Source organism: Hipposideros armiger, unplaced genomic scaffold (assembly GCF_001890085.2).
Source record: "Hipposideros armiger isolate ML-2016 unplaced genomic scaffold, ASM189008v1 scaffold_112, whole genome shotgun sequence".
Taxonomy (NCBI): domain Eukaryota; kingdom Metazoa; phylum Chordata; class Mammalia; order Chiroptera; family Hipposideridae; genus Hipposideros; species Hipposideros armiger.
Genome location: NW_017731462.1, coordinates 2,001,275 through 2,015,240, shown reverse-complemented (window position 1 = coordinate 2,015,240; position 13,966 = coordinate 2,001,275). Strand labels below are relative to the sequence as shown.

General features: G+C 36.4%; 1 protein-coding gene across 8 annotated transcripts in view; it reads left to right on the top strand.

The window, feature by feature from the left end:
* BMPR1B (bone morphogenetic protein receptor type 1B) overlaps positions 1–13,966 on the top strand; it is a 408,951-nt gene that overhangs the window by 369,719 nt on the left and 25,266 nt on the right. For all 8 annotated transcript variants that reach the window (XM_019647508.1, XM_019647507.1, XM_019647510.1 and 5 more), the window contains 2 exons: positions 10,083–10,179; positions 11,271–11,409. In XM_019647508.1, the coding sequence (XP_019503053.1) occupies positions 10,083–10,179; positions 11,271–11,409 (236 nt within the window). The remainder of the gene's footprint in view (positions 1–10,082; positions 10,180–11,270; positions 11,410–13,966) is intronic.

The window sequence follows — 13,966 nt, the reverse complement described above, 5'->3', positions numbered from 1 at the left end:
TTATTTGAGATACAAAAGAATAGCTATTCAGGAAGTACTGATTCAGGCTGAAACCCAATTTGTGTTTCCAGTAGGAGGTGAAGGCAAGGGGTATTTATTAGAAAGAGAAGGGGAATACTTGTTCATGAATAGAAGGAATGAATTTCTGTGGGTGGAGCTAAGCTAACATAGTGATGCTAATTCTAAATAATGTCTTTAATTTTCATAATGTATGATTTCCTGTTTTCTTTGCAAACAATTGTTTGGACTATAATGCTGTTTTAGGCCTAGTCCAAAGGTTATTTTGCCCAGTTTTAACACTCCAAAGGTTTGAAGAGTAGGGGTAAGACTTGCAAGGTAGTTCTTCTCCATTTTGGCAGCTCCAGCTCCTTTGAAGTGGCTCTGTTTATACTGTTATTCACAATTCCTATTGGAGATATGTGTGCATGTGTTTTCGTATAAATGCTAAAGAACAGGGATGATGTTAAAGACATGGAACCATCTTCTTTTGATATTTTTAACTTTAACTGTATATATATATGTATACACACACACACACACACACACACACACACACACGACTAGCCCTAACTTTTGTGGGGTTGGAGCAGTAATATACAATAGAGGTCCATATACCATTTACCTATGTATTTAAAACTTAAAAACCAATATAGAAGACTGGTAAGTAAAATACATTCTATTAACTTAACAAATACATTTTGTTAATGATGGGCAACACCAGCTTTGGCACTTAGAATGCTTGAGCTACTGAGACTTACTCTCTCCAACGTGGGAGTGGGAGTGATGGGAACAGCTTCATTCTCGTTTTTGTCCGGCACCATGAGGGGCCTCATGTCCACAGCCTGTTGGTCTCAGGCTGTGGATAGTGATACTGTGGCTAGAAATGCCTGAGGCACTCACCTGGGCGCCTACTATTGTGGCAGCCCCCACAGACATTTCCCGGACTGGAGCCAGTGTTGTGGTTGCATCATCCCTTATGGTTCTTACTATGATTTTAAGACTCACCTCAGCAACAGCCATCAGGGAACTTTGAAAAACAGATTTATTATTCACGGATTCTCAGCGTACAGGGTATGCCTGAGGGCAACACAGCAAGACCTTGGGTAGAGAGAGGGAGAGGGCGCCAGTGAGCTTGGCCTGGAGCTTTGCCTTTATTGGGGTTGAGGGTGGGGTGCCGTGTGTTTTGTGAGTTCACTCTTTACTGGAGGATTTAAAACATAAGAGCAGGAATTAGGGTACAGTTGGGGAGAAGCAGGGTTACTCAAGCGGCCAGTTATCTAGGTTACCCAGGGCTTTCTAAAAAAATACTTCATGTATAGGGAGGCCTGGTTTCTTATCTAATTGTTTTACTAGTAGCTGTGTCATACAGCTGGCTTTATGGTTATTCAAAATGGATGTCTTTGAATGGTGCCTCAGCAATCAAAAGCTTAATGTAAGGCATTTATGTTATAATCGAAAAGCTTAAAATCAGATACTTACACTAGAATACCCCAGCTCTCGGTTTATATTCCACTCACAAGTCTTGCCGCCTGTGGCCACCCCTCAGGCCTTGGGATACCCACATCAGCTCCTTGGTCCACCCTCAGGAGGATAGGGGTACAGAAGGAGGGCTTCCAGTTCCTGGACACAGACATGGGGTCCTTTAGGCAAGGAATGCCAGACTTCTGGGTAATGGAGAATGGGATGAACGAGTTCTGAGTGGACATAGCCTCCTGGGTGCTGCGGATCAGTGCTCAGTGGGAAGCGCTTGATTGGAAGGCGCCTAACCAGGGCTCCCTGAAGCTCAGAGCTCAGGCCAGTTTTCCGGAATGAGGACAATGGAAATCATCATATTAATTGTGATATCTGCTTATGTGAATGGAGTGCCTACATTACATACTATGGCTCTTTTCTTTAACATTTAATCCTCATAACTACCCAAAGAAGAAAGAACTATTATTATCCCCATTTCATAGACATGAAAGCTGAGGAATCTTGAGATTAAGTACTGTGCATAGTTTACATAGCTAGAGTAAGTAGTGGAGCTAAGAAATGGGCCAATGATGTCATCTCACTAAATCTTCTGTAGAAAGCTCTGAATGACATTCTCAAAAAAAATGCTTTAACCTATGAGTCAGAAAAACTCTTAAGTAAATAGTGGTTAGCCATTTTATATAACCATTGATACACAATTAATATGCTTATTTTCAAAGTAATCTATTTATTATGTTTGCCTTGCCCAGTTAGACCATTCTCAGATACACATTAGGAACTATTTTTAGAATACGGTGTTAGAGGTTTGCTTTCTCTGCTCCTTTTTTATGTGTGTACCTGTGTGCACTCTCTTTCTCTCTCTCTCTCTCTCTCTCCCTCTCTCTCTCTCTTCCTCTCTTCCTCCCTCCTCATCTTCCTTCTAATGTAGCATTTATTAAGTCCCAGTTGTGTACTAGGCCAGTGATTTTCAAGCTTGTGCATCAGAATTACCTGGAGGGCTTGTTTGATCACAGATCACTGGTTCCCACCTAATTTCTGATTTAGTAGATCTGCGTGGGCCCCAATAATTTGCATTTCTAAGGAGTTCCCTCATGATGCTGATGTTATTGATCCAGAGACCACACCTTGAGAACCCCTGTGCTAGGCATCACCTAATCGATTATTATATATTATTATAGATTTATTATAAATCATATGTCAAGTTACTATAAAATAGAGACTATGTTATTGAAAGAATAGAGGGAAGAAAAGTCCAGCTTACCAATTTTTGGTGTCGTTCTTGTTCTTTAATAGTTGCTCTTCCAAAAAATGTAAATGATTAATCTTATGGCAAAATATCTGTGTTATTAGGTGCTAAATAATATGCTTTGGTGAGGTACTATTATTAGAGATCAGAGAAGTACTAAGTGTAGGGGTAAATCACTACCAATAAATTATCCTACTAAAAACAAATAAACAAGAAAACCTTTTCTACTGATCCAGAGTTTTCTCAAAAGCAGGAAATTAGAGTTACACAATCTCATTCAACAAATATTTATCAATGTTCTTGAAATTTTATTTGTCATCTTCTGTTTCAAAAAAAAAAAAAGAAGAAGATAAAGGGAGGCCAGAATACAACTTAAATTCTTTCATGAATATTCGTTTTTCTTTGCTTTGCTTATTCCATTTCAGTACCAGCAAAACAGAATACCCTAGGATAATAGTCTTTCTCCTTTGAGGAGGAAATATGAAAAAAATAATTAGAGCAGACGCAGCACCTTCATCATAAACCATAAAATATGATCTGGGAAGCCCATTGACACTGCAGCTGGTGCTAAGAGTAGGAAGACAGATGTCCATTTTGATGGAGAGGCTGAAAGGAAGAAGTCCTGGTGCCTGGTCTCTGCCTGCAGAATTAGTGATGAAGGGGCCCCGGGATGCTGGGAGGGATGATGTAGGCCCAGACTCTCAGCATCAGGTGTTTGGCCAAGATACTGTGAATAAAATGTCCTCTTGAAATGACTTGTTTGCTGGAGAATTTTATAAGTTTTTTTATTTTTCCCCTCCCCTCAAATTACTTATTTTAATCACTTGTTTTTATTTATTTATTTTTTTTAAAGAACACTTAAAGAAGTGAAAGACTTGTTTAAGATGAAATGATCAGAAGCCCTTGCTTTATTAAATGGGATCCTTTAATTTGGCTTTTACAGAATACAAGTTTATATAACTTTTTGAAATAGGCATAAGTTTGTGTATGGGAATTACTCATATGTATTACATATAGACTTCATAGAAAATGTATTAAAAATAATATTCTGCTTTGAAATATGGTAATTTCAATGTAATTCAAGGCAAGTGATAATACAAGGTTTCCAAAATTAAAACTTACCTTATTTTTCTTAATTAAAACTATATTCTGAGCAGTTTAGATGTGTTTTAAAGTACTATTGCTTAGGTTAGATATTGCCAATTTCAAATGAAATTATATAGGTAAGAGGCATTTAACCATTGAAACATCTCCCTTATTCTCCACAACACAGATCAAATATATGATAGTGTCCAGAATGCAAAGGTACGTGCCAGAATTGGCCTCTCATGCCTATATTACTCAATGGCAATAGAGGATGTGAATTGGAGCTAAATTCTTTGCCAGTTAGTAGGGCTAACATTTCTTCAAATGTTCAGCAACTATTTTGGAATTTCTGGTTAATTTTGTATTTGGGACAGAAAAAAAAAAGGGAATTTAGAAATAGTCTTTTTATTTCTCCTTGACCATAATAATTGGGATATAAAAATTCTGTCTTCACCTCCTTTGTTTTCAGGAAATTGCTTTATTAAATTTCCTATTGCAATTGTAAACCCTCATCTAGCCTTATAAAAACAGGCCTATCATTTTGAGCACTTACAAACCACCTAATTATCAAAGAGGAGACAAGTAACAACAGAATACTATTTTGTTAGGAAACCACGGGTGGGTGGGTGGTTCTTCCTTGCCTCTCAGGGTGAACCAGATTTCCCTGAAGAGCTCTCCGTTCCCACTTCCCTTAGCAGTTGGAGTGACAGGGCGGGGAGAAACCTGCTGCCCTAGAGAGAACGCGGGCCTTTCTTTTCCTGATCGGTATCTGGAAGTGTTGGCTTTCCAAGACTCTGGCAGGGACATGAATGTTTACATTGTTCATGCTCTGAGCACAGGTAATGGCGGATTACAACATGACCAGCACGACCAACAGAAACAAAAGGTTTATTGATGAGGATCACTTATTCATGACAGAAGACAAGGAGGCAGAGATGAGGCTGCAGGGGATAGAGTTTTGGGGACAAAGGAAAGGAAAATGGGAAGGTAATACTAGACTTAAAAAAGTGCTTGATGGTAAGGAAAGAATCCCTTAGATCTTTTCTGGTCTCATTCCTCTCATAAATCAGATGTATATATAATAAGATGAGTACTAAATATAGTGTGCTTACAGTTCAGTGTGTATTCTGCATTTGCATGGAAAAGTAAAACGCAGTGAGGCTGAGCGTCTTAGTAAAATTATATCACTTGAATGAAAAGTATTTATTCATATACTGATATGCTCTGCTTATGGAGTTAGTTCCCCTAGTGTTGAATATCAAGTGTGTTCTTTGGTTTTCAACAACTTCAGGCTTTGCTTTTGTTATCCTTAACAAGGGAAATAGTACATTTCAAGCTAAGTTTCCAGAGATAGTACTTGCACATATATATGTAACCAGGGTGTTTGTACACCTGCAGATGTAAACATTGTGAATTGTGCTCTAACTGGCAGAGGTACTGTGCTCACTTTGGGTTTATTGTTAACTTTGCTTATAACTTAAGGGAGGAAGGGAATAGAGGGAAAATTTACTGAGACGATTCCTTGTGTAAAATCTTAGCCTACTTAATTTTAACAGCCTACGAATTATTTTCAAGGCTTTCTAAGCAACACTTTTCAGACAATGCATGATGTGCTAATTAATATATGATTCCTGTCGGTGTTAAAGCCTGAATGGCTTTTTGGATCTGTACTATAGCGGGTCAAATTCCTGAACTCCTTTTTTCTAACCCTTGGCACTGTTTCTGAAATTGTTAATATAAAACTGCTTATATTTAATGGTCTCTCATTTAGTCTTTTTAGATGCTGACTGTTTCCAATAATATTTGCCAAGTAGTGTAGATCATAAATAATTGTTAAACATATATTTTAGACTGATGAGTAAATCATACCATTAACTATCATAATATTTGGACAAGAAATTAGCATAACTATCTGTGGATTTTACTTTATTATAAACTTTCTCTGAACTATTTCAAAGTGAGATTGATTTTCAATTTATATGTTCATGTTAAATTCCTGATTTTGATAACTGTATTACCATTTGATGAGACAATGTCCTGTTCTTAGGAAGCACACTCTGAAGTGTTTATGGGTAGGGACATTATGTCTGTAACTTCAGATGATCCACAAATTATACATACATACAAATATAAATAAACAGAAATGTGAATACAGATATATCCAGTCATGCATCGCTTAATGATTGGGATAGCGTCTGAGAAATGCGTCATTAGGCGATTTCCTTGTGCAAGCGTCATAGAGTACACTTACACAAACCTAGGTGATATAGTCTACTGCACACCTAAGCTCTATGGTACAGCTTGCTGCTCCTAGGTTACAAGCCTCTACAGTATGTTACTGTACTGAATACTATAGGTAATAATAATACATTGCCTATGCCTGTTTAGGATGGCTAGAATGACACTAGGTGATATGAATTTTTCAGCTTCATTATAATTTTATGGGACCACTGTCATGTACTCGTATATATGCACACATATATACTGGGGGTGCCAAAATATGTACACAAGTAGACACTTTGGTCAATTTTGCTCAAGCAGTAATTCGCTGTAATCAGAAGTGTCTGGGCCAGCCGAGTGGCGTGTTGGTTAGGAGTTGGCTTGGGATGTCAGCTCTGTGCAGCAGGGCCCCAGTTCAGATCCTACATGAGGGCCAATGATGCTGCGCCCTCTACAGCTAAGATGGTGAACAACAGCTCGACCTGGAGCTGGGCTGCCGTGAGTCACCGGCAACAGCATAGGCTGCAGTGGGGCTGGCCGGCAGCGGGCATGAACTTTTGTGAGTCGTCGTGAGCGGCTGTCCAATGGCAGATGAGCAGCTGTCCTAACCCGGGAAGAGTGCAATGATAATACCAACATGGGCCAGTGAAGTGACGTCCTCCACAACTAGACTGAAGAACAAAAGGACAGCAAATTGTCTGTTTCCCATCCCCAATTCCCCAATGCTGTTCCCCTTCCCCAATTCCATTAAAAAAAAAAAAAGTGTCTGGATGCTGATGAGAACCACTTTGCACACCTCATGTAATTGCAGAAGTCAAATGTGACTTGTATTTATCTTTTGTTATTGGTATATATTATTACAATTTTAAAACAGTTTTCCTTTCTTAAAATGTGTATACATCTTTTTGGCACCCTCTGTATATGTGTATATACAGTCATGCACTGCACAATGATGTTTTAGTCAATGATGACTGCATAAAAGTAGAGAGACAGACAGACAGACAGACAGACAGACTGAGAGAAGGAGAGAATTATGAAGCAAATATGGCAAAATTTTTAAAATAGGAAATCACAGTAAAGGGCATATTGGAATTCTTTATCCTTACAGGTTATCTGTAAGACTTAAATTATTTCAAAATAATGAAAACATATGTTCACATTGATGGTGAAGTAGATACTGTGTAATCATTTTTTAAAGGATGTTTTGATAGTATGTATGAAAAGCCTTAAATTCTATACTTTTAAACTAATAATTCTACTTCTAAGAGTCTAGATTAAGGAAATAATCATTGACATGTATAATGATTTATATATAAAGTGTTCATCACAGAATTTTAGGTATTACAAAAATGTGTTATAGCAAATCTTTGCAGTCTCCTAAATATTTGTCATCAGAAGATTGACTTTCTGGTGGAAAAAGAATTTATTGTTTTGGAAGCATTCAGAATATTAAAAATGAAAACAATCTAGTTATGAAGCAATTACAATGATTTTTTCCAATTTTTTATTGTGGTAAAATACACACAACATAAAATTTACTATTTTAGCCATTTTAAGTATACAGTTCAGTGTATTAAATATGTTCATCATGCTTTCCAACCATCACCACCATCCATCTCCAGAGGTCTTCATCTTGAAAAACTGAAACTCTATACCCATTGAGCAGTAACTTTCCCATTTACCCCTCTCTTCAGCCCCTGTCAATCACCATTCTACTTTGTGTCTTTTATGATTTTGACTACTCTAAGTATGTCATATGAGTGGAATAATACAGTATTTGTCTTTTGGGGATTGGCTTATTTCACTTCCATAATGCCCCCAAGATTCATCCATGTAGTAGCATATGTCACAATTCCCTTCCTTTTTAACGCTGAATAATAGTCCATGTATGTATATAAGGTCTGACAATTAAGTTTGTGAACTTGTTGCAACAATGTTACTTACCTTTTTTGATATCAGAGGGATTATTCATTATGAATTTGTACCAACGGGACAAAAAGTTAACCGTTTGTTTACTATTTATAAGAAGTTTACTATTTGAAAGTGCTGAAGAGGCTGTGTGAAAAAGACAACCTGAACTTTTCACCAATTCATAGCTCTTGCATCATAACAATGCACCAGCTCACACGGCACTGTCTGTGAGGGAGTTTTTAGCCAGTAAACAAATAACTGTATTGGAACACCCTGCCCACCTGATCTGGCCCCCAATGACTTCTTTCTTTACCCAAAGATAAAGGAAATATTGAAAGGAATACATTTTGATGACATTCAGGACATGAAGGTTAATACAACGACAGCTCTGATGGCCATTCCAGAAAAAGAGTTCCAAAATTGCTTTAAAGGGTGCACTAGGCACTGGCATCAGTGCGTAGCTTCCAAAGGGGAGTGCTTCAAAGGTGACCATAGTGATATTCAGCAATGAGGTATGTAGCACTTCTTCTAGGATGAGTTCGCGAACTTAATTGCCAGACCTTGTATACCACATTTTGTTTATCCATTCATCTTTCAGTGGACATTTGGATTTCTTCCATGTTTTTCCTTTTATGTATGATGCTGCCGTGGACATGGTTGTATATAATGCCTTTTTGTGAAGTATTTTGCTCATGAACTTTTTTGTTCATTGAAATGGTACTGCAAAGGCATACTATCAAATGTTAGTAGTAATTTTCCTAAGTAGTGAGGTGGTGGTGATTCTATATATTTTAGTTAAGTTAGTTGGTGCTTTTCAGTTTTCTTCATGGAACATATAATACTTTCTACTGATACAAAAAAAAGTTACATTAGGTGGGAAAAGGTCTACAACCAAAGTGTTTAGGTAGCTCTACGTTAAATGTACATAGCAAAATTGGAAAGCCTCTTTTTCATAATAACCATAGTCATAAATTACAGTAATACTATTTAAAATTCAATAACAGTAAGTACACTCTCTAGGATGTATGGTGTCCTTAATAAGAATGGTGCTAATACTATTACTATATACATGCACCTGGTTTTAGGTCAGTTTTCTCAAAATATGTTCCAGAGACTACTTGCATATAAATCATCCCGATGATTATAAAAAAAAATAAAGTACTTTGAATAAAAATCTCTGAGGTTGAAGTCAGTAAATATGCATTTGTATAAAGCTCTCCAAGTCATTCTTATTTATATGAAGTTTGAGAAATCATGTTGTAAGTAAATCTGATTTAAGAATTGGAGCTAGGGGCCGGCCGAGTGGCTCAGTTGGTTAAGAGCTCGCTCATAGAGCTTGAGCTCTGAGCAACAGCAGTTCGAGTACAGCCCGAGCTGAGCAGCCGCTGAGCTGCCAACAGGTAGCAGGATGGCTCAGNAAAAAAAAAAAAAAAAAAAAAAAAAAAAAAGAAGTAAGAATTGGAGCTAGAACATGAATAATATTTAATAATTTGTTCTATAAAAAGATCACACAATATTCTTTAAGTAGAACATACCCATTTTAAAAAAATTAATGCGATTTATGAAAAATTTATGTCTATGTATTTTAGAAGGGCATTTTCATTTAAAGCGATGCACATTCCTATGTTCTATACATATTTGGCAACATTCGAGGAATCCTGTTCCTTTGCATCTATCATAAGATGACTTTTTGTGTTAAATACAATAATATAGATTAGTTTTTTTATCCAAATTCATGATATGAAGTGCTCTAGCAACCACATGAGAGAAGCCTGTAAACCCTTCAGTTGGATCTGAAATAAAGATGAACTACCTACTCGTGTTTTGGGAGTACTGTTCCACTCACTACATTTGTTCATATTCTGTGCTTTTATCTATCCTATGTCAAGCCTATTCCTTACAGACAGGAAGAAGTCCATGCCCTTGAATTGAGTGCCTAGATGAATGATGATTCATGCTATTCAAAATTGTTTACTTTGGAGTGCATACATATTTATTTTTTTTCTTATCAATTTTCAGGTTAAAAAGATCCTTGACATCTTGCATATGGAACTTAGCAAGTAATTTTAGGAAAGAGTTGCTTTCTAATTTTTAAGTGAAAATGTTCTCTGTTAAATGGTTTTCTTTACTTTCTTTTTAATTTCAGACTTTGTTGACGGACCTATACACCAGAAAGCCTTACTTATATCTGTGACTGTCTGTAGTTTGCTCTTGGTCCTTATCATTTTATTCTGTTACTTCAGGTAAGTGTTCAACATGTAGATGTAGAACTTTGAGTTTATTATATCTTTCTTATACAACTATACTACTTGTTGATGTTTTCTTTTTTCACCACAGCTTGCTTTGACCTAATTAGATCTTAGATTTCACTGATAATATCAGTTACTATTGATAAATAGTTGTCCTAATGAAGCTATTAACAGATACCTATTTCTTTTCTGCTTCAGACATCAAAACCATCCAGACAAATTCCACTTCTAGTGAAATTAGAGTAGTTAGGGAATTAAGGAACTAGTTGCTATTGAGTTTGATTCTAAGCGGAGAAACGAGCATGTTGAACTTAGAATCTCTTTAGTAATTCTTCATTTCCTGAGCTAACAATTTCCCCCTTAGTATTGAAAGGTTTTAAAGATAATTTATAGATTAATTATTAAAGTGCAATAAGTTCAGTTACTATATTAAAGTTAAGTATGGTGGTTACAAATTATTTTTAGTCACTAAGAACTTATTTTGTAGTTTGTGAAATATCAAGGACCTTTAAATTCATGTCACTTCCCCTTTTTAATACTCATTTATAATACTATTTATAAATGGGAGTTCATTCAAATAAATTGATTTCTAATTGGAAAGATAATTGTTGACAAAAATTTTTTAAAGTTTAAATTTATTTCACTTATCTATATTATTGTTCTATATGTTATCTTAGATGAGAGGGCTAGCTGTAATGTCTTTTGTAAACCAAATATTTGTGTGCATCTATTGTATAATTTATTAGGGACCTTAAAGGGAAAGATTTTAGGGAATGACTATTGGAGCTATATATAAACATTAATGAATGCAGCCTGCTGGGAAATTGTCAATGGAAGGAAATAGAGAAGAAAAATTGTAGATGGTTGAGACTAAGTAAAAATATGTAGTTTACTTTAAAAAATAGATTAGGAAAAATAATTAGGATTTGTATTTTAGAAATCATAACCGAGGTTAATAAATACTGTGCATTTAATCTTGTATTTGTATGCTAAAAGAAAACCTGCCAGGATCAATGTTTTATCTGCAGTGTTTTGACCATATTGCAGTCCAGTGTCTGAAATGATCTTCCTCTATGCATCTTTAGGTATAAAAGACAAGAAGCCAGACCTCGGTACAGCATTGGGTTAGAGCAGGACGACACATACATTCCTCCTGGAGAATCCCTGAGAGACTTAATTGAGCAGTCTCAGAGCTCAGGAAGTGGATCAGGCCTCCCTCTGCTGGTATGAGAAGAACATACCTTCAATTGAAAGGAAATGTCTTCTGAGAGGAAATGTCAATAAATACAGGGTTTCATTTTCCTGAAACAGATAGGGCAGGGCAAAGAGGAGGTTCCGAGCAATCAGTGAGATATCAGATCTCAGATGCAGGGCTTCCTGATAACATTTTGACATATTGGGGGTAAGGTGATTGTTTTTTCATGTCAGTGTATGGTTACAATCCAAACCCTCAGACATTCTGATCAAGAGCAGATTAGAAAACATGAAACTGAGGCCATCTTCCCTCTGTTTTCGGTAAGGATAGCATTACCGCACTTTGGCCTGGCTTTTGAAGGCAAAAGCATTACAACCAACTGGGATCTGAGTACTTTTACAAAGGAAGACGGCTGCGTTTCAGCTGGAGGGCTTATGTTTCAGAGTAAAGTTCTGGCTTTTCCATTCAGGAGAGGCTTAATTTTCTGATGGTCAACACTGCCAACCTTGAAGAAAATATATACTGAATCCAAGGCACTTGCTTTAATGAGAAAAACATTTGGTTCCCTTATGGACCATTCAAAAAGATGGTTGGGACTCGGGATGGAAATACCAATTTTAATGAGAAATATTTTCCTTTATAAACTCCTAAGATTGATTTTCCTAATCTATATTGCCTGGTTCTGACTTGGGTATCTTGTGTACTTTATTCCTTTAGTGATCTTTAACTTAATATTAAAAGCAACTTTAAAAAATAAATCTCAAGCCAAGAATTTATTTTATAACATCTTTTTGGACATATAAAAAGCTGTATATATTTAACATACACCTCTCGAAGAGTTTGGAGATGAGTATACACCTGTGAAAATATCACCACAATCTGTGCCATATACACATTGATCACCTCCTAAAGTTTCCTCCTGCCCTCTTTATTTATTATTATTATTTTATGATAACACAAGATTTACTCTCGTAGCAAATTTTAGAATACATTACACTGTTTATAACTGCAGACTCTATAGGTCGCTAGGACTAACTCATCTTGCATAACTGAAACTCTGTACTCTGACTAATACATCCCCCGGAGGTAAGAGAATGGTAGAAAAACACTTGTGAAGGAGTCGTTATGACCAAACTGATGCTACTTAGGATACACACTTTTCTTATGTAAAAGTTCTTAACAAATTGTTTGATTTTTTTCAGTTCTTAGAATTTAATTAATATATAGCAATGCACATTTTATGTTTAAAAATCTTACTATACTTTTTAAAAAGTACAAATATTAAAATCTCCTTTGATATTTATGAATCAGATACTCATGCCCTTGGAGTTGAAAATTATTTGTTTTCTCTTTCTAACCCATCTTTCTTATTACTGTGGAGTTATCTCTCCAAAACCTTTTTTCTTTACGATGTTACTTCCTGGATAAAACATTCTACTATCCAATAGCCTATGGGTCTTCTTCCTTAGCTTGGTCTGCGTGGTGAACCTCTTCCCACACCTCGCCTCCCCATGTTTCCTGTGCCCTCTCAGCCTTGAGTAATGGTTTCTCAAAGACAGTTAAGTCCTCACTTAACATTATTAATTGGTTCTATAACTTTAAGCAAAACAACTTAAAACAAAACCAATGTTACCATAGGCTAATGGAAGTAAACAGGAATTAGGTTCCTATGACTTCTCATCAAGATTATAACGAACTGACATTGCACAAAACGTTTTTCGAGAACTTGCTGTACAAAATATATTTTTAAAGTCCATGTCTTTGCAAATGTTATATCTTTATGGAGAGTTCTTCAAACTTATGGCTCATGGCCTACCTCATGTGTTATCTCTGAGACAGCTTACCCCAGGCTGAGCCAGTCTGTCTTCTGTCATAACATTTTGCTTATAGTATCAATACAGCAGTTTAAAATACTGTTATAATGGATTTTAGTGTGCCTGTATCTTTAAGTGGACTTTCATTCTTTAGGGGTGGAGACTACATTTTGTTCACTTTCGTATCCCCTGATAGATTAAAAGAGTTGTTCAATAATTTGTTTTAAAAGCTTTCAACTCCGACTTTTAATACCTGTGGAAATACTACGCTATTTCTATAATCTGAATACAGAAAAATAGAATTTGGCATATATTAAAAAAAATGGTTAAGAGCAGCCAGACTGCCAGGGTACCAATCTTGGATGGACGCCTGCCTTTACAATTATGATCTCTTTTAATCCTCATAGCAACCCTGTGAGGTAGTTCTAGAAATACAGCCCTGCATGAACATATCAGGGACCTAGGCCCAGGTAGGTCAACCAGCTAGTATGTGGAGAAGCCAGGATTCAGACCCAGGTGATCAGGGACCTAGGCCCAGGTAGGTCAACCAGCTAGTATGTGGAGAAGCCAGGATTCAGACCCAGGTGATCGGCCTCTAGAACCTGTGTTCTTAACGTTTGTGAGATGTGAACCAAATATTAGTTAAATAAAACAAAGAAATGCATTTGATACGGGCAGGTGGGAAGGGGGATCCCATAAAACCCAGTTCAGTGAAGAAAAAAATGTCAGTATTACAGATTTAAGATCCTATTGTAAGATAATGCAAAGTGTG